Source organism: Poecile atricapillus, chromosome 12, assembly GCF_030490865.1.
Source record: "Poecile atricapillus isolate bPoeAtr1 chromosome 12, bPoeAtr1.hap1, whole genome shotgun sequence".
In the NCBI taxonomy this organism is placed as follows: Eukaryota; Metazoa; Chordata; class Aves; order Passeriformes; family Paridae; genus Poecile; species Poecile atricapillus.
In genome coordinates this window covers 12,705,488-12,730,713 of record NC_081260.1, presented here as the reverse complement: position 1 = coordinate 12,730,713, position 25,226 = coordinate 12,705,488, and the positions used below count along the sequence as shown (strand labels likewise).

General features: G+C 45.6%; 1 protein-coding gene across 11 annotated transcripts in view; it reads left to right on the top strand.

Moving 5' to 3' along the window:
• Positions 1–25,226, top strand: part of MBNL3 (muscleblind like splicing regulator 3) — a 92,256-nt gene that overhangs the window by 44,450 nt on the left and 22,580 nt on the right. For all 11 annotated transcript variants that reach the window (XR_009278547.1, XR_009278546.1, XM_058847978.1 and 8 more), the window contains 3 exons: positions 14,788–14,952; positions 22,818–23,018; positions 24,460–24,696. Coding sequence is in view for 9 of the 11 variants with exons in the window: in XM_058847978.1 (XP_058703961.1) it covers positions 14,788–14,952; positions 22,818–23,018; positions 24,460–24,696 (603 nt within the window). In the remaining 2 variants the exon portion in view is untranslated. The remainder of the gene's footprint in view (positions 1–14,787; positions 14,953–22,817; positions 23,019–24,459; positions 24,697–25,226) is intronic.

Here is a 25,226-nt window from a genome sequence, read left to right as displayed (position 1 = left end):
AGCACAGCCACGTCACTTCTGTCACCAGAACCCACCCAAACTGCTCTGCAGCATCCTTGGGAGAGTTGAGGGCAGGGAGGGTGAAATCTCTTGGGGGCTGGGGGACAAATGGGCAGGATCACTTTTAGCTAGCGATGCAGAGGTGGGACACTAAGCAGGCTTCGAGGAGGAGGGAGCTCGGGAGGCATCGAGGGCATCACGGCTGCAGCAGCCCAGCACAGAGCAGCTGGAACGCAGTCTGGGTGTTGCTGAGGCTTCCCCTGGCTGCCTGGGGTTTTTCCATCAAGTCTGGTGTATTTAGACTGAAAACTCTTCAGGCTGGGACTGTCTCATTTTGTGTTTGGGTAGTAATTGGAGCAGGACCCTGAGCTGTAGCATTGATGAGTATTTGTATTCCCACAGCCAGAAATCCCCTGCTGCGGCCTTGTGCGATAAAGCACAGATTGAATTAAGAGGATTTTCATTGTTGTTTTGTGTTTCTCTGCATGGGTTTTTGAAGAGTCCACAGTAATATAAAATCTTTAGAAGTCTTTACTTAGAATAGAGCTCACATTAGATAGGACAAAAGCACTACTCAAAACTGGGGTTTTTTCCTGTTTTGATTGTGCTAATTCTTGGAGAATAATTTTAAGCATCCTTTCAGTGCTTAGCCCAATCAGGGGAAAAGTGTTTGCAATTTTCTTACTTTGTCCTTCTTGGCCTGTATCAGAGGCACTTGAAGAAAAGTTTGTGCAGGGATTTCTGCCTGGGCCCTATCAGAAGTCCATCTATCTTGGTTTAAACCACTTGGAGAATTTTTCCGGCAGTGTTGGAGTGTTTGCTTACGTAGGCACTGGTCCTGCTGCATTCCAGACTTGCTAATGACCCTGGAGCTTCTTTGCAGCTACTCCTCTCATGTGGCAGAGAGACTGCAGATGTCCTCAAGAAAGGTCACTCTTCCTTGCAGAAAAAATCCCTCCAACCCCCATCTATATGGGCCCATCCCACCTAAAAACAAATGAACATTTGCATTGCAGCTGACTCATCCTGACTGTGCCCGGTGAGGGCAGTGAAAGGTCTTTTTCTCGCTGCCCTTTTAGGAAGGGATTGTGCTGCATCTGAAGCTATCTCTTGTCAGTTGCAAAAGCAAAATACGTGAGATCAGGTGTCTGCTGCCTAAGGAAGTCATGTTAAGATGGCTTTCTAATTGAAAACAGCCTTCAAAAGGTAACCCTTGCACTCCTCATCTACAAAAGGTTGAGCATCTCAGGCAGTCTGTACTGCACTTGGTGAACTGGGCAAGGATAAGCAGCTCAGGGTAGAAGTTTGGAAAGCAGAGCAGCAATACGGGAAGGACAGAAAAACCCCATGGTAATTTGATCGGTTTGCTTTTGTGCCTCAGGTCTGAATAAGCAAGCACATCGACATGGATATGCTTTAGCTGCTTCTGCCTCCCCCAGCTTTTCTCTTGTGCTCTCAAACCTAAGTAAGTGAATCTGGTAGTTATTAAAAACATGAGCTCCAAAGCACCAAGCAAAAGAAGGGAAAGCCCTGATCAGTTCCATTCTTGTTGGTCAGCTGGGACAGATTGATGGACAGACACACATGTATGCACATGCAGGACACATTCCTTTCTTAGCTGTTCTGGCACTTATACCAATGCTGCTCAGAGGAGAATTTAGGTCAGACCAAAAGTTGCATCCCACAGGAGTAAATGGATACATCCACCTAACTAGGCATACAGCCTTTTCAGTGTTCTGTCCTACAGCTCTCGTTACACAGAAGGGAGCAGATCGAAGTGGCTTCATGGAATTAACCTTTCAGCAGCTGAAATAATGGTTTCTGCAAAGTACAGTATCAGTTAATACCCATTCCTGGCATCATGGGGAGAAAGCAGACCACTCTTTCTAGATTTTGGTGTCTTTGGGCTGTACATCAGTGTAGAGACGTACATACCCTGAATTTTGGCTATCTAGGTCAGCATGGAATGCAAGGTGAGCAGAAAGCCTCCTTGAGCAGTCTGGTTTGCAGCATCTGTGTTGGCTTACTGTTCCTGGGAAGGCTCTGTTACTTCATAACTGAGTGTGCTCAGTTAGGGACAAGAGCATGGATCTGCTTTGGCTAAGAGAGGTTGGGAGTGTGAATCTGCACAGACCCGCAGAGACTGCCTAACAGACTGTGGGAGCAGGGATCTGTGAGTAGTGTTGTAATTAGAACAGGTAGAAGTTTTGCTCTAGCCAAGGTTGTTGTAATAAATCCATTGTATATTCACAGGTTTTCAGATGTTGGCACAGAATTGGGCATCGTGTTCATTAAAACTGGCTGCCTGTGTGGCACTTGTGACTAGTGCATGGGAACTGCACCTAAATATGTCTCACTAATTGCAGTTTTATCCCAGAATTGTCATTGCCAAACTCTCCTTTTGCCCATAGAGATGTCAGTGTATTATCTTTGGCACTGTGAGCCCATCGTGTTTGCCTCTCTGGAAAAAGGTCTGTCCTGTTGTCACCACAGCTTGCTATGCTTCTCCATGGGCTCAGCTCCTAACGAACACTGACACTGACTTAACCTCCCTTTCTCTTGAGATGGTAGCAAATACTGGTCACATATCTGCTTTCTAGTGCCAGGTGCTTTTTAAAGAACACTTTTGAAGGTGTTTTTTAAGCGAAAAATTCCCTCTGTGACTTAAATGTGCATATGTTACTGGCTGTAATAAACAACTCACTAAATTGATCAGTCTGCAAAAGCTGACCGAGGTGGAATATTTGCCTAGGGCAAGGCAGGCTTTCTTCTTATTTTTGCTTGTTTTTTTCCTTTTTTCTCTTTCTTCCTTTCTCTTCAAGCCATGCTGCCTCCTAGATGGAGGGCTGTGATTCAATGTCACTTGGCCTGAATGTTCTTTTTGGAAGCCAAGGTCCATGTGAGATGTGTGGTCCTTGCCTGCTGTGCCTAGCAGGCTGCAGGAGCTTTCTTGAAGGTACTTTTTGTATCTGCACCTTTAATCCTTTGGCCAACAGCAAGTTCATTATACCGTGGGCATGAAATCTGAGGCCTGGCATGGACCAGAAAGCTTTGGGGTCCTTGCTCGGAGATGTGTGGTGTTGGTGGCACACAGTCAGCTCTTTTCTCATAGCTTGGTAGCTTCTCTGCAAAGCCAGAGCAGAGGGGAAACGTGCTGCTGTGCACAAATATGCCTGGCACGTGTAGCTGGAACAGGAGCATGAGGACAAAGCTTGGTCTTTGGTGAACTGAACCGTAGCCTGAGAAAGCAGCTGGGGATGTCAGTGGGCCATCAGGGTGAGAAGCGGGACAAGCTGGCTTTGCTCTCTGCCATGGGGCAAATCCTAGCCAAGAGCAGAAAGGTGTCCTGTGCATTGGAACATCAGACCCCTGGTTCTGCCAGATGTCAGGGAGCAAATCCTGTGGTGGCAACTGAGGCCATCACCTCCTGTATTGCTGCATCTGCTGTTGCCCTGCACTCACCTCCTTTGTTGGCTTAAGCTATTGCACAGGGCTCTGACATACCTTGATGTTTCCACCTGAAGTGTGGAAAGCTGGAGTGGCAGAGCCCAGCCACATCCTTCCCTGCTCAGGGAATGGTTGTGTTCTGCCAGGTTCTTAGAAAAACCCAGCCAACCTAGCCACCTCCATATCTTTTTATTTGCAATTTAATTTTGCTTTCTGAAGCACAGTGAGAATGAGGTTTTCTGAGCATGACTTTGCCCTCCGCAGGACAGGAGGGAGGGTTTGGGTCAGACACTTAGTTATCAATCTCTGCTCTTCCCTATTTGCCTTTTCCCTTGTGTAAACTTGAGACGTGAGGCTGCCAGAGGTGGTCACATGTCCAATATTTGTATTCATGAACACAGTACTTTAACATTTATTCTCCTGGGCTTTAACGTGCTTTGCTTGGTTCTGTCTACGTGTGGTTTGTCTGCTGCAATTGTAATATTCAACAGACACTGTAGGTAGAGGAAGGTCAGAAGCATCAACTTTCCCATATGACCTTGACAGATTCAGCTGGTGAAAGTTATAGAATTGGATTATGGGATTTACAATGAAAAGATGGTTTAAGGGACAAGAGAAACTGCACTTGCTGTTTTCAAATGTTGGCCTGGTATAATAGCAATCAGGAGGAACACAATTGAGTGAGATGGAAGGTAAAAGACATATGTGAAGTTTAATTTTGTTTGTTTTTCTTTGGGGTTTTGTGGTGTTTTTTTAATACAGTACTTGTGCAGTATTGTTCCAGAGAGCTGGCATGGGCTTTTTTTTTTTGTAATTTATTATAGAAGAAAAATCAATGACTTGCCAGTGTTTCTATCTTCAGATAGAATTGATTTTTTTTTTTTTTTTTACTTAGAAATAGTCCCACATTGAAACCCACAGGAATATTAACATTGCTGGATGTCATCTACTCCACATCCTACTCTGTACATGCAGTGGTCCCAGGGCTAAACATGCTCCTAAATGTGCTCTCTTTACTGGACACTAAATGCCTTCTTTTGTAATTGTTATCGATCATTTCCTTCAGCAGGTCTGTGGCCAGGCAGGTCTGTAAAGTTTTATTTGTCTTGGAGAGAGCCTGTTTTTGATACTGTACTAAAGAAGCCTATTTTATTGTGCTTTTAGCATTCCTGAACCTAGCAGAGAAGTGGAATAATAGTTGGAAGACATTTAAAAGGCTCAGTTCAGAACTCTAAATGATGATACTTCTACTCTGTTTAAACCTTGTTTCAAATATGTGGTGGTAACAGACTGATACGGCTCACAAACATAGCATAATCAAAATGTATTGGTGGATACAAAAGAAAAGAGCTTGATGAAGTCTTTAGTCCTGTCTTTTGTGGAATGAGATTGCTGTTACTGGAAATAGTAATCTCTCAGATAAACCTGTTTTTCTGCTCTGTGGCTATACAACAATAAAAAATGTCAAAAAATATACTTTGACAGTGCCATACTCTTTTAATATATATTTCTTGGGCTTTGTAAACACTGTCCATTGCTTGGAGCAAGCTAAAATGTTCCACAAACCAAAAACATTAAAATCAATATACTTTTTTTCATTGAGCATAACAGAGCATGCCATTGGCCTCAAAGAAGAGAGCTTGGCAGGGGAACAGAGCTGGAAAGAGTTGTCAAGATGTAAAAATATAATGAAGGAGCTACAGGGCTTTTCCCCAACAAAATAACTGCTCTGAGTTTTTAAGAACCTTCAAGTATAACAAACAGCTTGGAATGAAAATCCTGCATGAAAGCAGGAGGACAGCCATGACCTCTTTGTGCTGTCCTGGGGAAACTCAGTAGAACATTGCTGTATTCAGCAATGTGCAAAACTTCACTCACAGCAGCTCTTAGCTTCCCTAATTGCCAGGTGAATAAGGATTTGGGAATTTAGGCTAGTGCCTGTGGCTGCTTAGAGTCTACTGGAATGCAGTAGTTGCATGTCCCCCCTGTTCCTAATTAAAATATATTTTAATGTCAGGGTGATAGTACTTGAGCTCTGTGGTAACAAGCCATCGTTTCTTTCTGAGGCTGGATTTGCCTGCCGAGGTCAGTGGTTTGAAGTGATTGGCAATGGCTGTGAGTGGCTGTCACCAGTTAAGGTGCTACCAAAAAGGGAGATGAGGACATAGAAATGCTGCTTTCTGCTTTGTTTTTGTCTCCTGTTCTGAGTTTTGTAACAAAAACAAGCTTGACAAGCATTTTGAGGCTACAGATTTTAAGTGAGTCCTAGATAAGCATGTTTGAGTTCCAGCAGAGCACATCTGATCTTGCAAACCGCCTGTCCAAGTGCTTTGCACTTTTATACAGATTATTTGAAAGGACTGGCATGTGCAGTAGGGCTTGGTCACACTGTGCATCTGTTTGTTCCCAGCATTTGCACCTGATCACAGTCTTACCCTGGTGTGAGGGAAGCACTGTGATGTGCTCAGTGTACATTTTTAATATGCTGGTGAAATTGTTCAGGTGCTAAACTGTTTGTGCCATGTGATGGGAAGAATGTCCTCTGCTTGGGCAAAGTGCTGCTGTCCCTTATATGCCTTTTGGTGGTGACCTGTCCTACCCTGCAGTAAGTATATGACTGAGGCCCTGTCAGCTTGGCCACAGGGGTTGGTCATCATGTGTTGGTGGCAAGGGGCAGCTTTCCAGTCCTGTGATGGGTGAGAGCCTTCAAGCACAGCACATCCTCCTGAGCCAGTGGCACACAACACAGCCCCTTTCAGCTTGTTTTGTGTCTGTGGTAGAGGTTGGCTTTCACAGACTAAGGCTGGAATGACAAAGAGATGGACGTGTTATGGTTTGTTCAGCCGTCTCCTCAGCTGGCTGTTGGCAGCTTTTTTGCTGGACTCGAATATCTTTTGCAAAAAGGTATTTTTTTACCTTCTGTGTCCTTTCTATCTTCCCTGCAAAGCAAAAATATCCCAGCAGAACAGTCACAGGGGGAGGCCAAAGAACAACATCAGTGTCTTAGAGTCAGGGATTGTTGAGTTTGCTTTCCATTTCTTGTGTGTTTTTCTGACTCTCTGGCCATAGAGCTAAACCCTATCTGGACTGAAGTGGTAGTGTTTCACTGACCTGTTCTTTTAAAGTTGCAGAGGATAGAATGTTTTGGGTTTTTTAAGCCCGAGCATTGGTTGGCTTCTCAAGGCTCTGCCCCACAGCTATAGGAAGAGGAAATCTGGGTTGACTGGGACTGTGCAAAATGCACCAGCGGCAGACAGAGGCTGAGCAAAGTGTACCAGCCTCCCTTCAGTGGGGTGAACACAGTGTCTGCTTGGTGTGCTCTGAGGGTTTTCAAGCTGCCTTGCACTTGCAGTGCCACTGAGCTTTGCTTTGAGCTCTCAGTTCAAAAGGACCCAAAACTCTTGTCATAGCTGCCAAATGTCACCTGCTTTCATTTGGAATAATGCAAAACATCAAGGCTCACTCGTTTTAGTCAAAATCAAGTCTAGGCTTGCTTAGAAAGGGCTTGACCTAACATTCATTGAAGCCATGAAATTCAGTTGCTGTTTTAGTGACAAGCTGGGATTGCCTTGAGAGTGCTGGAAACGTTGGTAGCCCTGGGAGCTTGTGATAGCTATTCTGGTTTTTCCACTGAAGCTGTGTGGAAAGGCAGGTCTGACTCTTGTCCTCTGTACCCTGACAAAAGACATGTCCCTGTTCACCTCAGCAGCCCTGGGTCAGAGCTGACATGCTGCTGCTGCAGCTCAGAGCATCGTTCAGAACAGCATAAAATCTGCAAGCGATTCTCAAGTGACTGCAGGGGAGCTGAGCTGGGCTAAAATAACACCTGGGGTGTTTTTAGCAGTTTTCTTCTCATCTGTCTGCCTAGGCTCAGGGATGTGGCTCTTTATACTCAGAGGTGGGAATTTCAAAGTTAGGCAAAACTCATCCTAGAGATATTATAGAACTGTGTTTTGTGCTTCTTATGGGGTATTTGAATTCTCTTTCCACCCTGTATTCATGAGCTGTAATCTTTCCTGGCTAGAACATACATTTTGCAGAGTCTGCATCATCCATAACTGGAAACTACCAGATTAACCTTAACTCTAGCATTTTTATTCACACACATTGAAACTTCTGTATGGTAGGAAGTCTGTGTTGCTTTCCTTGCCTTAGAGGCTGATTGCCATCTGGTAATGCTAACTAGAAGATACATTTTGCTTTTTCTTTCCAGCTATGATCTATTCACAGCAGGATCCTCACCATAACAGCAGTCTCTGGGCTCTCTGTAAATGGGTGTTACACCTGCATTTGAAAAATGTCAGCAGCCAGCTGTGCTGTATTTTTTATTGCTTTTACAAGTAACTTTAGACCACCAGTTTCTTTGTACCAAGTATTGTATAAGCAGGGCTGCTGGCATAGGAGGGATGCAGAGCACGGACTCTCCAGAATCCCAACATCTGTCCCAAAAGGAGCAGAAAAAGCAGTAGAACTGGAAAGCCTTTGAGATGAGTTATTTCAGAGAGGGAGGATGGAGTGCTGGCTCTAGGTTTGAGAGTCTTTGATGCAGCACAAATCCACTTCCAAACAAGACAGGGAACAAAGCATTGGATAAACTTTAATGTAACTATCCACAACAGCTTGGAAAACTGAGTTCAGTGGCAGTCTGGAAGGATGTGCTTGGCAGGACTGTTCAGTTTTGTTTTGTTCTGATGGCTTGAATGATGGAATAGAGAGAGTATGCTTGTTAAATTGGTATGGTGCTTTGAGCTGGAAAGAACTACAGACTCTTTAGGGAACTAGATGTGGAGTTGCAGATAGTTTTGACAGGTTGGAAAAGTAATCCATAAAAAGGCGAGTGAGTTCAATAAAAACAGTATGAAATACAGCGTTGGAGTGAATCAGCTGCCTCATACAGGGTGCAGCATAGCTGGGTCTGGAGTAATTCTGGAAGAGGCTTGTTGAGAGTGAATCAAAGAATGTTCCATTGTTAATAGGAAAGAAAATGCCATGCAGGGATGTAAAAGCAGCAGTGTCATCTGCAGGACATGTGAAAAAATCTGTGTACCTGCACAGCACTAGTCAGGGATTAGGTGGAGCACAGTGCTCTGTGCAGGTACCCACAGCAGCAGGGACTGGGGGAGTCGCCTAAGGAAAAGCATGGAGACTGTGCTGGGAGGGATGAAAGAGCATGGTTTGCATAGTCTAGAGCTGAGAGTTTTAAGGAAGGGGGTAGATGTGACCACAGCCTTTAGGTGTGGGTCCTTCCTCAAGGAGGAAGAGAATAATTCTTGATCTGGCCTAAACAAGTTTTAGGTTTCTATTGCAAGTGGAGCAAAACTGCAGTTGAAATACACAAGTAGTGGGTACAAGGAAAATAGGTGATCTGTGTGGGCAATAGGGAGATGTATCGCCTCACTATATTCTTCTAGAGCTGCTTTTGAGGATGTTTGTAGGGGTCTAACACCCTTCCATGAGAACATATTCAAGGAGTGTTTTCTGCTAATTACAGATTAAAACTTCTCTGTGAAAGTCAGTTGCTCCAACACTGCTAGGAGGAAAGCATTGCTCTTAAGCAGATGTTATGTGATGTATTGGGCCAGGGTCAATGTTCAGGGGAGGCTGAAAGGTTGCAGTTCTCACTCATTTGGCAGCAAAATTTCTGAAATTTCATTAGCCTGTAGAAAGGACTCACAGATAAAGGTGTATTCAGGGCTGGCTTTGAACTGCAGCGAGTGACAGCTGGGCTGTGTGAACACCTATCTGAGACGCAACACTCACTAATGATCAGACTGACTTGTCAGCTCCAGCCTCTTTTGTTTTTCAGTTGAAAACATGCTATTTCCATGCTATTTGATGTTTTCCAGTGAAAGGTGTTTGATCCAGCAGTGAGATGGACAGCTATCTCCTTTCCTCCAACGCAGCTCTCTACCTGTGTGGAAAGAGGAGCGTGGTGCAGCATTGGAAGTGGCAGGATGAGCCATTCAATCCAGCCAGCATTCCACTTGCTCAGCTGCTGGTTGCTTAAGGACAAACTGCAGTGAGCACAAAGAACTTGAGTAGAAGTGGTGCATTGGTGGTTTGCTGTCCTGGAAGGGTAACTTTGAAGCTGCAAGTCCTTATGGGATGGGTGAAGGACTTAGAGCTTGGGCACCATGTACCAAGTCTGTCTCCTAGGACCTCTCTTTTCTTACAGAGCAGGTGGCAGTAGGGGTAGACCTAAAGCAGCATGGGCTGCTCAGTACGTGTTCTTAGTTGTGCATGGACATGGGGATGCAACCCTGAACTTCCCACTTTTTGCCTTCCCCTGCTGCAGGACAATTCATGCTCTATGGCATGAATTTACAGCCTGCCCTGCAAATGTGGGGCAGACACCATGATGGCTGAGGTTGTTTTGTGTATGAGAAAGCCATGCAAGGCTGTGGCACGAGCATGGATCCTTATCCATAGCCAGGAGAGAGCCTTTGTGTGCATGTGGTGAGTGGGATGGGAAGCAGAGAGCGTTTTGTGCCTCAGCACTGGAGCGACAGGCACTGAGTAAGCAGGGCCAGCACATCTCTGATTGTGCCTCCCCACTGCGTTCCTCTTGGGGAGGTAGAAATCTGCTGCTTCATGTGGAGAAAAGTTATGTAGACAAGCTGTGTTTTGGTGCCTGGTTTTGTGCAAAACATGGAAATCCTTTCCTGCCTGGTCTCTTTTCATTCTCTTCGCTGTCAGTCATTGCATATGTCATCAGTGTCTGTGGAAAAGACTTCACAGTCAGGGCACCAACCTACTGCAGCCTCCAGTGTGTGAAAAGCCGCATTAGCTTGAAGATTTTCACATGAGGACTGCTCATGATTGATGGGACATAGTGTACAGTCATTAAAACCAGAAATGTGTTTCTGGAGCCCCCTCACTGGTGTCTGGGATTAAAGAGACCGTAACAAACTGCATTACTGGTGCACATCTGAGCAAGCATTGGGGTTTGTGCTGGGTGCCTTGTTTCTGCAGCACTGTTCAACTCTCTTCAGCAGCCAGGGAGGAGAGAATTTGTGCAACATGCTTAGGGAAGGTTCATCCAGCCTGGTGCAGTACCCAGAATGCTCTTATTTGCATCCCTCTGAGCTAGGATGCAGATGACAAGGTGCAAACTCCACAGAGCCAGGTGTAATGCAGGTTTTTCTACAGGATTTCAGTGTGCTGCTGTCAGTGCTGCACTCCAAACAGCTGGCTTTGTTGCAATGCAAGCTGCTGTCACGTTAGCTGGTGTCAGATGCCAGCCATTTACAGTATACGCCATCACAGCATGACTTAAGTTGGCAACACAGAGTCAATCACATGCCAGCAGCCTACTGTAAGGGTGGGGGAGTGTGCGGGAAGAAACGGGGAGAAGATACTCTTATAAAATCTTTTAATGATTTATTTTTAATATCCATTTTTCAAGCCTATGAAAGTGCAGTCCATATGCTTTTCCCTCATGGCTGTAGTTGGCAGAGAATCAGATGAATATGGTCCTTCAGACTCCTTTCATTTTGTGAGGAGCCAGAAAATACAGCTATATTTAGCATGTTACCAAGGCCAGCAGCAGTCTGTTACTGGGTGGTGATTCCCTGGCTGCAGGCTTGTGTGCCACCCGGGACAGGGTGGGAATGTGCCTGCCCTGGAGTCAGTGCTCAGGCTAAATTGACAGCAGCAAATTTCAAATTTCTGGTGCCAGCAGGCTCAATGTGCTGCTTACCAGCACAGATCAGTCTCTGAGCACCAGGCCCCTACCAGCATGTGCGATGGCCACTCCAGGTGCTGTAATGGTGCTTTTTGGTGCAACACTCAGCGTGGAGAATGTCTCAGTTGGTCTTCTGTGCGCAGCCCTGGAACTGTCCCGTACCCTATGCTGAGCTTTCGATATGCTGGAGCCACAGCTAGTCCCTGCAGGAAAACTGTGCCTTGTAGCATAAATATGCTCATTTAAAACTGGGGGCCTAACTCCTGTTGTATTCCTCATGTTGTATTCTTAGGCCACCCAGGTATAAAATGGAGTTGTCCTTATTTATCCCCAGCCCAGTATCCACACAGCAGATTTGCTACCAGTTCCCTGTTGCTTTCCCTGCTGTGTTGCAGCTGGTACTGAGGAGTTAAAAATGGCAGTTCCTTTGTCCTTCTGGCAGCTTTTGTAGAGCTGAAAAATTGGTTTAGAAGAACTGTGTGTGTTTCTGGGAAGTACCAGGAGCTGTGGGTGTTGTGATGGAAGGGTAGAAGAAGAGCTCACCCCTTGCAGTGTTGGAGTTCAGGGGGTACTACTGGTCCCCATGACTATAGAGTGAGACAGCTTGAAAGTTGTTACATAGTAAGATGTCTAAACTGGGAACATTTTGTGTCACTCTGTCACATCACTGGTTCCTAAAATTCATTGTCTGAGAGATGAAGAACTTAGTGTAGTGCTGGAGAGAGGGCAGCTCAACTCAGCTGTGGCTTCCAATATGCCCCAGTGAAACAAAGTGGTTGATGGTGCTCGGGATCAAAATGTTGGCGAGGAGGAGTTAGACCAAAGGCATGGGTTTGAATGTGAGTGTAGCAGTGATTCATTTAGTCTTTCTGAGCCCTCAAAGGCCTGACTGACAGCATTTTACAGCCTTTGCTCTGCAGCAGCGTCTGCACAGCTCTGTTTCTTACAAATACATGTCCTTGAAACCAGTAGCACTGTGTGGGCACTGGTTTCAGCTTACAGACTGTCTGCAAGACCAACGCCTTGTGCTGGATGGTGGTTTTTTATTGGTAGTAAAAATATTCTGTTTGTAGAACCCCCTGTTGGAATTAAACAAACTGCTTTGAGAAAGAAAAAAGTAGAACAAAGCTTCACACCGAGCTGGGGTTGCTGGTATCAATGATATTCACAATTTCAGTTGAAACAGCAAAGTCCTTCTCAAGTTGAAGTCAACTGTGTAAGTATTGTTTACAAAAAATAGTAGTTCTTTTTTTTCAATCTTCTCCATTCCTGCAGTGTAGACACATCTACACAGATTTATTCCAAATTTGGTAGAAATAAGTGTTTCCCCAACCCAAAGCACTTGTGCCAAGTTACAGTCAGGAGGAATTTCTAAGGCTGATGTGTAAGCCCGTGGGAGGTTGGAGCTTAGAATCGAGCAGCTGCCTGGCCACATACAGCCTGTGGTTCTGCTCCTGGTCAGCAGCAGCTCTGCAGGAGCTGTGGAGCTGGGACACCGCAGGTGTGCTCTGCTGAGGCTGAACCCTGGACTCTTGCTGGGTCCCAGATGATGGAATAGGCTGTAGAGAGGCCTGATCCTGTGCAGCATGAGAAGGATGACCCCAATCTGCCCAGTGCTGATGAGTGTTGTCCTGGCAGATTAATGCAGTTATTTCCTTTGTAGTGGCACAGTCTGAGCACCAGCCAGCTGCCATTTTACCCTCACTTCACACAGATGTGAGAAAGTGTCTGGGGATGAAGATTTGTGTCCTCAGGGGCTGTGAGCAATTAACTCACTGCTGGCGATCTGGGGCTGTTGGATTAGTGAGAAGCCAAAACAATAGCATTAAAAAGCCTCTTTTGTTTTTAGTTGGGTTGTTGGGAGCCACTGGGCTCTTCTAGGAGCAGGGCAGAGTGTTTAGTTCCACCAAGCCAGGCTGCTAAAGTTGGAAAGTGGTTTTTTTCCTGTCCCACTGTCTCTAGCCCATGACTTCTTGCATTTAATTATTTGCCTTTTGTTTAATTCTGATCTCCTCAGAGCAGGTAAGTGAGGAGCCTTTTCCCATGACAAATGTCAAACAGCCCCTTTTAAGCTGCAGTCAAGCTCTTCAACCCTCTCCCCGGTGGTGCTGTTATTCCCACCAGGAAGTGGGGCAGAGTAAAGCTTGGAAATCTAAGGCTGCTCTACAGAGACCTGGCATGCTGGGGAGCCTGGCTGGGGATTCAAAACCGGCTCCTGCAGTGGGTGACAGCATTGACTTTTTGCAGTGGTACTTGGACTGTCCAGTGATTTCACCTGTACATTTGCAAAAGCCTTCAAGAATCCCCAGGGAGTGTCCTGGATGCATCAGAGGCTGATCCCAGGAGGTTCCCACCTGAGCTTGGGTGAGTGGTGTGGAACAGCTGCATCCTTGTGGACCTGGTTATGGGGTTACAGCTCTGCTGCACATGATGCTGTTAACAGGGACAGGTTTATGGGGTCATCTGATGTGCCCCTTTTGGAAGGCAAATGTAATTACAGTGAGACTGAGAACTCTGTGTACAGCCCTTGACGACTGTGCCTGGGACAGGCTTGGTAATGGATGGTCCTGTGCCTTTGCTGGCATGGGAACTGTTATTAACTATCTGTCATGGAACAGCTCTGTGGCCTCCAGGTCTGGCCTTATTTTAATAGGCTTTGATTAGCTCAAAAGAATTTGTTCCCCAAAAAGTAACAATTCTTGCATAAAGTTACATTAAGTATTTTGTGTTTTCTGTATGCCTCTTGTTTCTTGAGGAAGAGATTAAATAAGAAAGGGGGGGAGAGAAAAAACCTTATTTTTCAATAAATATTTCATCTTAATGACAACATTTGTTACTAGCTTTCTTATTTAGTGATGTATTGATATTTATCTTCTTATGTCTGCTTGCAAACACTATGAAAGTAAGGCACAGTTTATACATGTTTTTTTAAGTGATGATCTCAGTTGATTTGCAGGGATAACATCAGTGATCTCTTGCTTTTTAGGAGCCACTGGCATGGCCACTACTTACGTTTATTGCATGGGAGAAGGAGTCAGTGAGGCAACACACATCACTTCTGACAAATGAAAGCATGAAGGGGGAAAACAGTTTCAGTTCTTCCTCCTGTGACTGCTAGTTCTCATCATCTTGGGGTACCTGCATGTTGTGGAACAGAGATGCTGCCTTATAGAGCTGTCCTCTTAAAGTTTTATCCAGTGCAGCTGGGGAAATGGTGGACACAGTTTTGTTTCTTGCTGTCTGGTTATCAGGGCCAATTAAGTGGTCTGGTGTTGGGAAGGAGGGGAAAAGCAACCCACGCAAGGAGCACAGGGAATTTTTGTTGTTGTTTCTGGAATTGTTGCCACCAGCTTCTGAAAGTATTGGTGTTTGTGTTAGATTGTTTGGGGTTTTTTCTTACAACAATCATTTTAACATCAGGAAGCCTGACTTTTTGGTTTAGCTTGATAGTATTCAGTTAGTGTTACTGCAGGAGAAGTCATGTTGCTCTTCTCTTCACCTACTATAGAAAAATCACAAAAGAGGCACAGTAGCTACCAAGCTGCCTCCACCTCGATGATTGTGTTGTTCCAGTAACCCAAACAATCCCTAATTAAATTTCTCTGGCTGCCCTGGGTGTTACATTCACTGAAATGCTGTTCCATTATGTTTTTTAGGGCCGGTGTACCCGAGAGAACTGCAAATATCTCCACCCTCCCCCACATTTAAAAACACAACTTGAAATAAATGGACGCAACAACCTGATCCAGCAGAAGACGGCCGCAGCCATGTTTGCTCAGCAGATGCAGTTCATGCTACCGGGCGCGCAGCTACAGCCAATTGTGAGTTATAGCCACGGACCCATTGGTTTCACACTGCTCCCTGTTCCTCCCCTGTTTGCTCACTGAGGCCCCAGCCCTGTGCCTGAGCTCAGGCCATTGTATGTGCTGCACAGAACTGGGCAGAGTCTTCCAGAGGGGTCAGATGCTACCTTTGCATCTCCTTGCAAGCTGCGTCTCTCTTTTCCTCTGATAACTGGCGAGCTGCGAGATTCAGGGCTTCAAGTGGAAGGGTCTTACCACCAGCTGCTTTTTTGAGCAGTTGATTGACATACATCCTGAAAGTTCTGAGTGGCTCAATTCCAGTGGATCCTATTTTGGATGGCTGTTTTCCACTGAGATGATGCTGACTCCCTTGGACTAGATGTGTTGCACTGTTGGACTAAAACTAGGGCAGATGAATCCTACCTAGACTTTAATCCTTTTTAATGTCTGTGAGTGAGACCCATTTCACTGCAGCTGTCCCAGCAGAGACTTGTGCTAATGTCACAGCCCTGTCACTTGTTTTTCACAGTAATGCTGATTTAGAGTAAGAGCAGGATGATTTGCTTCTCTTCAGGTAGGAAGGGAAGCCTGTGGGAGATAGGTGTTTGCGGAGCAGGTAGTTCAGAGAAGCCTTCACTGCCTGTCCCTGCTTTTGCTTGTCAGTTAAAACAGGTTTCAGGCTGGAGAACCTGTTATGCCAGGGAAAGGATGGCTTCTGTCTGCTGGTTGGTGTATCTGGGAGGGGATGACATTTGTCAGCTGAGTTTTAGTCTGTCACAATGTATATTTCAGTAACTGTCAGAGGTCTTGAAGCAGCTCTTCAGTGCTGATGTGAATAAGCTGCACTGAGAGTTAATTAGGAGTTCTCAGTTTAAAGTTGGGCTGAGTATCTTTCCTGGGTCAATGTGCACTTAGTGTGCTGTAGTTGGGTGAGGCTGCTTGTGCTGTGCTACACATGAGGACTGGCCAGATCCTTCGGACAAGCTCTTCTAGCCTGAAGGTGTCAAGTCTGTGAACCAGCCTGAACTTGGTCTCCTGGTGTCCCACCTGTGCTGCCTGACCTCTCTATCCATGTGGGACACAGGATCTGTCACCCCAGCTTTGAAAAGCTCAGGTGTTCCTGGTTTATTCTCACCAGAGAACAGTGAAGGTTGTTGTGATGTTTGGTATAAGAGCTTGTGATGGAGGTTTCTGTTTCAGCAGGGAAAACTGGCCAGTGTCTTCATGATGTTGGTCTGCCACCAGCCTGGGCCATTTCCTCAGTCTGGCATATTCCCCCTGTGTTTTGGGGGCTTTTCCGTGTTTGCCATCACTCTGATTATCCTGTGTGTCTGCTAGTAGCTTGATCTTGGCCCTGCCCTATGAGTTAGGAAAATGCTGTTCATTCTTTCCATTTTGAAGATAGAAAGGTGAGACAGAAGATTGTCCACAGAAAAGGTCCTTAGTTGTGCTGTGCCTTAGGCTCTTAATTGCTGTAATCTTGCATCTCTTCTTGTGGAGTTTGAAAGTATTGTCCACATCAGAAGGAAATCCTGAATTCTTACAAGATAGTGGCATTGGTTTCCAAGTCCTGTACCAAAAACAAGCCCTTCCTATTTGAACTTTACCTCTGTAGGGAATTCATGATGGATGCTCTTTGGCTGGCTATTCAAAGTATCTTCGGGATTTCCTCTTTGGAAAGTTCCCATCTTTCCACTTTGCAATCTTGTATGTCCAGTATGCGCCTAAATTTTACTCCTGCCTTTTAAATTGCCTCTGAAACTGAATGTGTCTGTTTGTCTGGCTAGTGCTGTCATTTCAGAGGTAACTTTACATGATGAGAAGGACCCCTGCTTTCTAAATTGTGCCATGAGGAGGACATGGGCAAAGAAGAAAAATAAAAATTCGTTCTGCAGTGACTGCTCCCTTCATGCTTTCCCACACTTTACTCAGACTAAACAAACTCTTGGTCTGATTCCTGCTGCCCAACTTGCTCCACACCAATTTCAGGACAAACAAGAGATTTCTCTTTCAACTGCCTTTGATTTCCCAAAGATGCTGTCAGTGGAAGCTAGCTTTGAGAACTTTTTTCTCTCTAAATGAGAAGGGTGGGGCCTCCTTCTGGGTACACATGAAATTTGTCAAAGTGGAAAGTATTGTATCTGATGCAGCAGCAGAACAAATCCCATGTGATCAGAAAGCTGATCAACAGGATGCCTGCTTAATTGGAATGCCTGCCAGAGATGAGATTTGAAATAGCACACTTAATAGCTCCAAACAATGGCTGAATGTTTAGACGTTTTAAAGTGCAGTTTCACGAGAAAAGCTACCTAATTAAAAAAAACCCACCACCAAAAAAAACCCCACCAAATTAAAACCAAACCTGTTTTTTTTACGTAGCAGCTTTTCACCAGGCTTCCTGAAATGTCTTCTGTCTATGAGCTGGGCTCTGGCATTGATAGGCAGAGCTACTTCGGTAAATGTTATGTCTGGTTTCTCGGATATGGTCGCTTTGCGTCCTGTGTGTGCCAGTGCAAGACCACCCAAAAAGTGCTGCTCTCTCCCCACCCTCTCCATCCTGCTTTATCCCTTTGCAGCAGTGTGGGACAGACTTTTTGAGCTGACCATGAAGGTGCTTCAGGCCAGGATCCAAGTGACATGGTGGAGCAGGGCACTGGTTTGCCTGGTGCTTCCCCATTAGTGCCTGAACAAGCCGTTGATGGAGCATGGCAGTGGTGACACACTTGCCACAACTCCTGCCCTGCAGCTGCCTCTGCTGCTGCCTAGGGAAGCTGTTTCTTCTCTTTGTTTTCAAGCTCTTCATCTTTTCTTTGTGTCAAGGTCTTTGTAGACAGTACTGTCTTAATAGTTCTGAATCACCCGTGCCCCTGAAGACAGCCCAGACTTTAAGGCAGCCCTTTGTCCCCTCCTGTGGCAGAGGATCCTGCTACCACTCCTTGGTGCTGATGGAGGGGGTAAAGCAGAGGGTGAGCAACTTTCTTGCCCAGTGATGCTTGGAGCAAGTGCTGGTGCTGATTTCAACAGGTGCTTTGCACAAGCATTTGTTCCATGCAGCAAAAACCTGATTTATATCTCAGCCTCTAGTCAAAGGCATGCTAGGAATGAATAAACACACTACCCAGGCCCAGCCAAGAGCTGGTATCTGCCAGGAGACAATGCTGTGGGGTGTTAACACCTGTCTTTTACACTACAGCAACCCACAAATGAGAGATCCTATGATCGAGGAGTGTGTCCTTGCAGTCTGATTACAGAAATAAGCATCTGTGGTGGTAGGTAGCTGGATGCTTTGACCCATTGGATTCACTCCAGCATGCTCAGCCTTCATATTGGAGGGTGGTTTTGCAGCTAGCCAGCCCAATGAAGTTGGAGGGGAACACAGATTTTTGGGTTTTTTGACAGCATCAATTACATTTTTAATATCAAGGTTTTCAATCTTGTCAGTATGAGATCTTTATCTTCAGTTCCTATCACCAGACTAAGCTGCCATTGTTTTTTGTGTGCTTTCCATATATTGCTGCTTAGCAGTGACCTGTCTCCCCTCCTTCAGGCTATCAACACCTCTGTATTTACAGTGGGCCTCTCATTTTCAGGCTTTCCCTTTTTTAGGGTCTGAGGTAACTCAGAATCAACACTTCCTGGCTGAGACAGTGCTTATGTTTGACAAAACACCAACCGCTCCTCTGCCTTCCTCTTCACACCCACTCTGTGTTTCTTCTCTAGCTTTAGCTTTTTCTGCTAGCCAAATTGAATGCAACTTCTAGATTGTTCACAAAATCAGCTGTTCCAGGTTCTGTTTTCACCAGTGGTAACAAATGTCCCTCCCTGGGACAGTTCCTTCTCTCTGCTCACACCCTCAACTCAAGAGCATCCATGCTTGAGGTCTGCGAGGCGCTCAGAGCTGTCAAAGTCCTTGGAAACCCTCCCCCTGAGATGTGTTCTCACAACAGTCATTTCAGCTTTTTAAGATTATTACTATACTTACTAGCATTTTAATACTCAGTAAACCAGTCTTGTGAGCTGCTACCAGCCTGAACTCTTTGCTGCTGCACTGTAACCTGTTTCCCTCTGCACAGGAGTAGTGTCTCTATGCTATGATTTACAAAAGCTAATTTGCAATGTCTCTGTATTTCTTGAATTAGCAAGAGCTTTAAGAGGGGCAGCAGGAGTAAGTGCTGATACTTTCAGTCCCTCTGTTTTGCCCTAGAGCACACCAGCAATTAAGTTGAGAGTTTGGTTTTTTAGTGTACAGCCATAATGTTGCTCTGTCAGGTCTCCTGTCCCTCCCTTCCTCTTCCTCCCACAGCTTTATATCAGGAATATGATGCCATTCCGTCTGGGGTATCCCTTGGGTTAGTTTGGGTCAGCTGTCCTCTGTCTCCTCCTAACTCCTTGTGCTGCCCCTCACATTCAACTTGCTGGTTGGGTGGGGTGAGAGGCAGAAAAGCCCTTGACCCTGTGTAAGCACTGCTCAGAAACAACAAAAACATCCCTGAATTATCTACACTGTTTCCAGTACAAATCAAAACCACAGCCCTACACCAGCTACTGTGAAGAAAATCAACTGTATCCTGGACAAAAGCAGCACAGCTGTCACAAGAGGTGGACAGGAGGCATGTTGAGGAGGGCAGTACTGCTTGGAGTAAAAATTAAATTTGGGTTCTGGCTGCAAGGAGGAAATCTGCTCACATTCCCTGAGGACATGGGGGACCTGCACAGACGTAGAGGAAAGAATTGGCTGGCAGCATCCCTATTTACTGGTACTGATGCATGAGCCAGACTGGATTTCCCAATCCAAGACAGGCAGCCGGGTCTGGCAGTGAGCACAGCCCATCTTTTCCCCTCATCAGCCACAATAAATACAGAGCTCCCTGGTGCCAGCTCACAAAGGCGCAGTTCTCAGAGTGCTTCACGCACTCCAGACTTAAAACCCCAGCTCTTGGAGGTTTAATATGTTGAGTGAGGTCTGCTTGTTCCCTGGCTGTGCACCCGCTTGGCTGCGAGCATCAGCCCCAGCCTGCGGGCAGGGTGTGGAGCACAACTGTCACTTGCAGTCAGGGAAGCAGGCACAGGGTGCAGTCAGGCAGAAGGAGCACTTCTGAAACCTTGGGAATGCAAGCAGATGTCAGGGCATGGAAAGGGGCTGAACAAACAGCAGCAGCAATAAAATCTCATCCTGCTCCTACAAGCGTCACTTTGCAGGTTTCCAGGATCGCAAGTGGATCGTACTGCACAGTTGTTCCTCATGCACAACTCTTCTCCACTCGCTTCTGCTTGGGTTTGGATCCATTCCCCTTGCTGATTGCTCGCAGTGAGAAGAGGAACTGCTTTTGAGGGCGATGGGAATTGTGTTTCAGGGAGCAGGTCCTGCTTCCACCTTTGTAGTAGCTTTGGCGAAGAGGCTGGTATATAATCTCTTAGTGGATGTTTCAGGTGAATTCACTCAGTGTGAGGCATTGCAAGCCCCCAGCATTTCCAGTCTGCACAAATCCTGCCTTCTGCAGTGGGAAGAACATCTTCCCTTTGTCTCAGAAACCAGTGAGGTCCTTGGCCTGACTGCTGGCTGTGTTTGAACCCAAGCAGGAGAAGCTTGCTTTAAAGGATCTCCTGGCATTTTGGAGCAGTGTTTGTGCCACACCTGCTCAGTCAGGATACTTCTGCTGTATTAGGTGCTGAAAAACATAGGGTAGGTTTGCCCACACATTTGTGCAAACCACATGTAACTGCAAAGTTTGGACTACTATGGGTACATAAAACAAATGCTGACAATGTGTCAGGCCCCGCTATAACCTCTGCAGACTGACCAGGCAGGAGAAACTCCTTAAAATAGCATTTGAGGTGCAAATGGTGCCGGAAGTTCAGCAGATACCACTGTAATTACTGGTACTCACATAAAAGAAAATAGTCTAATGGATGCTGCCTTCTCACTGAAGTGTTCAGGGAGTCACAGCTTTAAAAATCCTAAAGAGCTTTTTTAGCAGTAAAATGTCTGGGAGCCACAGAAAATTGAAAGAGAGAAGAAAATTTTTTAATAAAGGGCTGTGGATTGGGGGATCTCTGGCTTTAGTGGCTGAAGTCTCCCAACAGCTGAAGCGGTGACTAAGGCTCACAAGAAGGAAAATTGGAAATCCCTCCCAGAAAGAGAATTACTTGGTTCTGCTACACTTGAAGCATCCAACACCACTGATGCAGGAAGCTTTGTCTCCTCACTGAGGAGGAAAGGATGGGATATATTCTGTCAATTCCTTTTCCCATCAGATCAGGAGCTGCTTGCTGTCACTGACCTTAGGAAGGGGCACTATTGAGCTAGAGCTGGGTTAGGACAGTTGGCTGGTGTTACTGTGGGTTAACTTCTTCCACATTGCAACAAGCAAAGTATGAAAGTACCAGGATGAAGATGCTGTTGAGGAACACACTATCCATATATGGTTTCTTTTAGAAGTTCACTGGACTAAAAGTATCAAAACAAAAGGAGGGAAGGGTGTGTGTGGCCAAAAAACTGCCCCAGGCCATTGTGTAAGCACACTTGTAATTATTATTGCCAAGTAGAGACTGTAGCTCCCAAGGATGTATCACAGACACCTGCCAGTGTAAGCAGCTTTAACTGGAACCCAGAGTTCACAGTGGAGTAGGTGTCAGGAGGGAATATAAAAATGGTTGCAAGTTTCAGGCTGCTTTCCCTGGGGGTGCTTGAGCCCCTGCTACAGGAGCAGCAGTGCTGCCATGCACACACTCATCTTCAGTGGGGGCAGGTGGAGTTTTTCATCAGCTGGAATTGGTTTCATTCCCAAGAATACTTTGGATCTGGTGCTTTCAAACCTCACAAACTCCATGGTTTTAGGGGCTAGTCCCTGACTGAGCATCTGCTTAGGAGCCTTGTGCTCACCTGCCTGCCAGCACAGCAGCTCCTTTCCCAGATGGGCGCTGCTGGAGCAGCTCCTATCAGGGGAGTGTTTCTGGCCCCCAGCACTGAAGCTCTATTGCTTTCAAAGGACCTGCCCAACACAATGTAGGGACCTGAAGTGGTCGAGGTCTTTATGGCATTTTGTTCTGTCCCAAAGAGAACACGGCTCCTTGTAGCGCAGATGGGGTTTTGGACCTCACACTAGTCCACTTGAGCCATCTCATCTGGTACACTCTGTCATTGCTCTTCCAAGCTCAAGACTCACCTGCTCTTGCCACAGCCATGAGATTTGGTATGTTGTGACATTAATGAGTTTGGTGTCCTCTTGCTGCCATTCACAAGGAGCACAGACTTAGATCCTTCTGCAAAATGGCTTTTGCCTGGAGTCTGTTGATGCTCTGAAACCAACCCCAGATGTTCAGGATGCCTGACTAACCGAGCATACTGCAGCAGAGATACCTCACCTGACTGAATGATGCCTGTGGTCTAACCTGAGGCCCACTGGCCATGCTGACATGAAGTTCAGGGCAGGCTGATGGTGGATGCAGTAGTGCAGCTAATGGGGTTACCTGCTTCCAGGTCCTGAAACTGCAGTTTACCTTGGAGTCTCTGTACAGCATTGCAGTGTAGGCATAAGGAAGCTGAGACGTTTATTTGGGAATGAAAAGTCTGTTTAATTTGGGCCTGCCCTAATTGCTGGCATGAAATCCTTAATTGTGTCATTAAACTATAAAGATCATCAATATGCTTTGATCTGACAAATAAAGATGCCTTGTATTCAGGATGAGTCACAAATCTGTGAGTCAGGAGAAGCGAATGGATCAGAAATAAATGGCAATAGATGAATAGATTGGAGAGCACAGCATTTTGATGTGGCTAATCAAATTGTCTAAAAGGATTGAAGTGTGATGCAAGGCTTTGATGGGTAATCCAAGACAGAGCTTTTTAACTAATACTTTGTTTTTCCTCTTTTTGTACACAGACAACGTTTCCTGTGACTCCATCGCTTGCAACAAGCCCCACAATGGCTTTTAGTCCCTACCTGAGTCATGTTTCTCCTGGGATGGGCTTAGTTCCTGCAGAGCTTTTACCAAATACTCCTGTCCTGGTTTCTGGAAATCCTACTGTTACAGTACCGGGAGGCTCTGCTGGGCAGAAACTGATGCGTACGGATAAACTGGAGGTATTTGAACATCTGATACAATACTGCTGACAGGGATGAACAGGACATGTGCTCCCAGCTGTTGCTCTCTGCTGAAATGACCTGATGCAGCACAGTAGAGAGCTTAACTTGCAGCTTTCCTAGCACAGGGTTGCTGCTCTCTGCCAGAGCAGACACTCTTGCGGGACCTTTTCCCAAATCCTTGGAAATTTGGGAAAACTCACTCTTCTGGTATCAGTGGGTATTAGAGCATGGTTAGGATTATTTTTTTGTATGTGATCTGCCATGCTTAAAAAAACCTCCAAAAAAACAACTAGATGGTCTGCCCTTAAACTTCATTGGGTAGGAGATGTTTTGGAGGTAACAGACATTTCCCTTTTCTAGAGATGGGCTTATTGAGCTTTAACCAAAAGCTTTAAGCTTTACACTGATGAGAGTGGTGAGTGTGGGGTGTTGGAAAGATGGCTCTCCCTCCCCAGTTGGCTGGACATGCTGGGACTTATTGGTGAAGGAGTTGTAAATGTCTTTCAAACCCTAAGCAGAGACTCTGCAGGAGATAAGGGCTGAGGACCTGAATTCAGAGGCCCCTGCAGGTGTAAATTATAACATGGGAAGATAGCAGAGAAGGGTGTAATTTCAAAACACATTGTTTTGTGTTATGTACTTTATCTTGCCTTGCTGACATCTCACCTTTCCCCACACTCAGTCTGATTGCACATTGGTATGTGAGCTACACCACTTGCTATATTATTCAACAACTTCTCTCAGTTCCTCAGACAAGAAACCTTGCAGACTTTTTGTGAAATCTTTTTCTCTGCCTCTGATGCTTCAGTGGTCATAACTTACGAGGATCTGCAGGTTCCTAGTACAACTAGTAATTTTGGCAACACCTTCAAACACAGTGCTGTGTAATCAAATGTGCTGTCACATAATGCCAGGGTCGGGGTTTTATTGTGAAGGGCAGGGAGACTATTTATGTGAAAGAGGCACCTCATGTTTAAGAAAAAGTACTTGCTGCAAATAGCAGTAGCATGTAACATTTAGAAATTAAATGTCCTACCCAAGAGTGTGCTTTATAACAAATACATAATCCAGGTGAGACACAAATGGCCGAGTTATTAACATTTAAGCTTTAGAGGCAGGGAAGAAATCCTGAGCTACACAAGTTTTGTCAAAATGACATTGATTCTCTGGGGTCACTTTCCATTCTGCACAAATTTTTTGTACTTCACTTGCATTTGGTAATTGGCTTTATTAACGTTGTGTTTTTTTTCACCTCTTGAAGCAGTTGTGAGTAGCACCAGTTGCCCCTGTGTCTGCTGATATATGTGCTACCCCAGATGAGCATGGATTTAGAATATACACATGGTTTAATGTGGCCAACTGAACTGATATTCTGTGTTGAAAATACTAAATGAAAAGTAACTTAATGTTCTGCTCAACAATGTGACTTTCTTTTAAGGTTTGTCGAGAGTTTCAGCGTGGAAATTGCACACGTGGTGAGAATGATTGCCGCTATGCTCACCCTATAGATATTGCAATGATAGACACAAATGAAAATACTGTTACAGTTTGCATGGATTACATCAAAGGTCGATGCTCTAGGGAGAAATGCAAGTACTTTCATCCCCCTGCACACCTGCAAGCCAAAATCAAGGCAGCTCAACACCAGGTGAACCAGACAGCTGCAGCTGCAATGGTAAGTAGTGCTCTTGTCAAGCTGCATTTCCATTGCTAAGAGATTTCACGTGTTATATGTGTCACTTCTGGAAAAGTAGAGAGCTTTGTAAATGGCTGCCTTTGTAAATAGAGCTGAGAGCATGTGCAAAATGCATTCCATCTCTTCATCCTGTCTCTGTGCTCACCACAGCATGAAGCCCTCAGTGCACAGTACATCTCACCAGGTAGGGACACGGTGCCCAGCCCTGTGATTTGCTGACATGACGTTGTGGTGTGACATGAATGCGAGTGCAGCAGCACCCAGCACCTTCCCTGGCTGAGTCATAGGGGTCAGTTTGGCTTCCTCAATACACAATATATCCTTTTCAGGGAGACCCTGGCCTGTTCTCTGCAAAAAGCAGATGATATCTGTTGCTTGAACTTAGCAAACTTATGTCCAATACCCTTGCCAAGACTTAGTGAAATTACAATTCACAATACAATGGTGCCTTCCTGACCTGGACCTGGTAGAGATTGTCCCACCTGCATTTTAAGTTGAATTGGGACTAC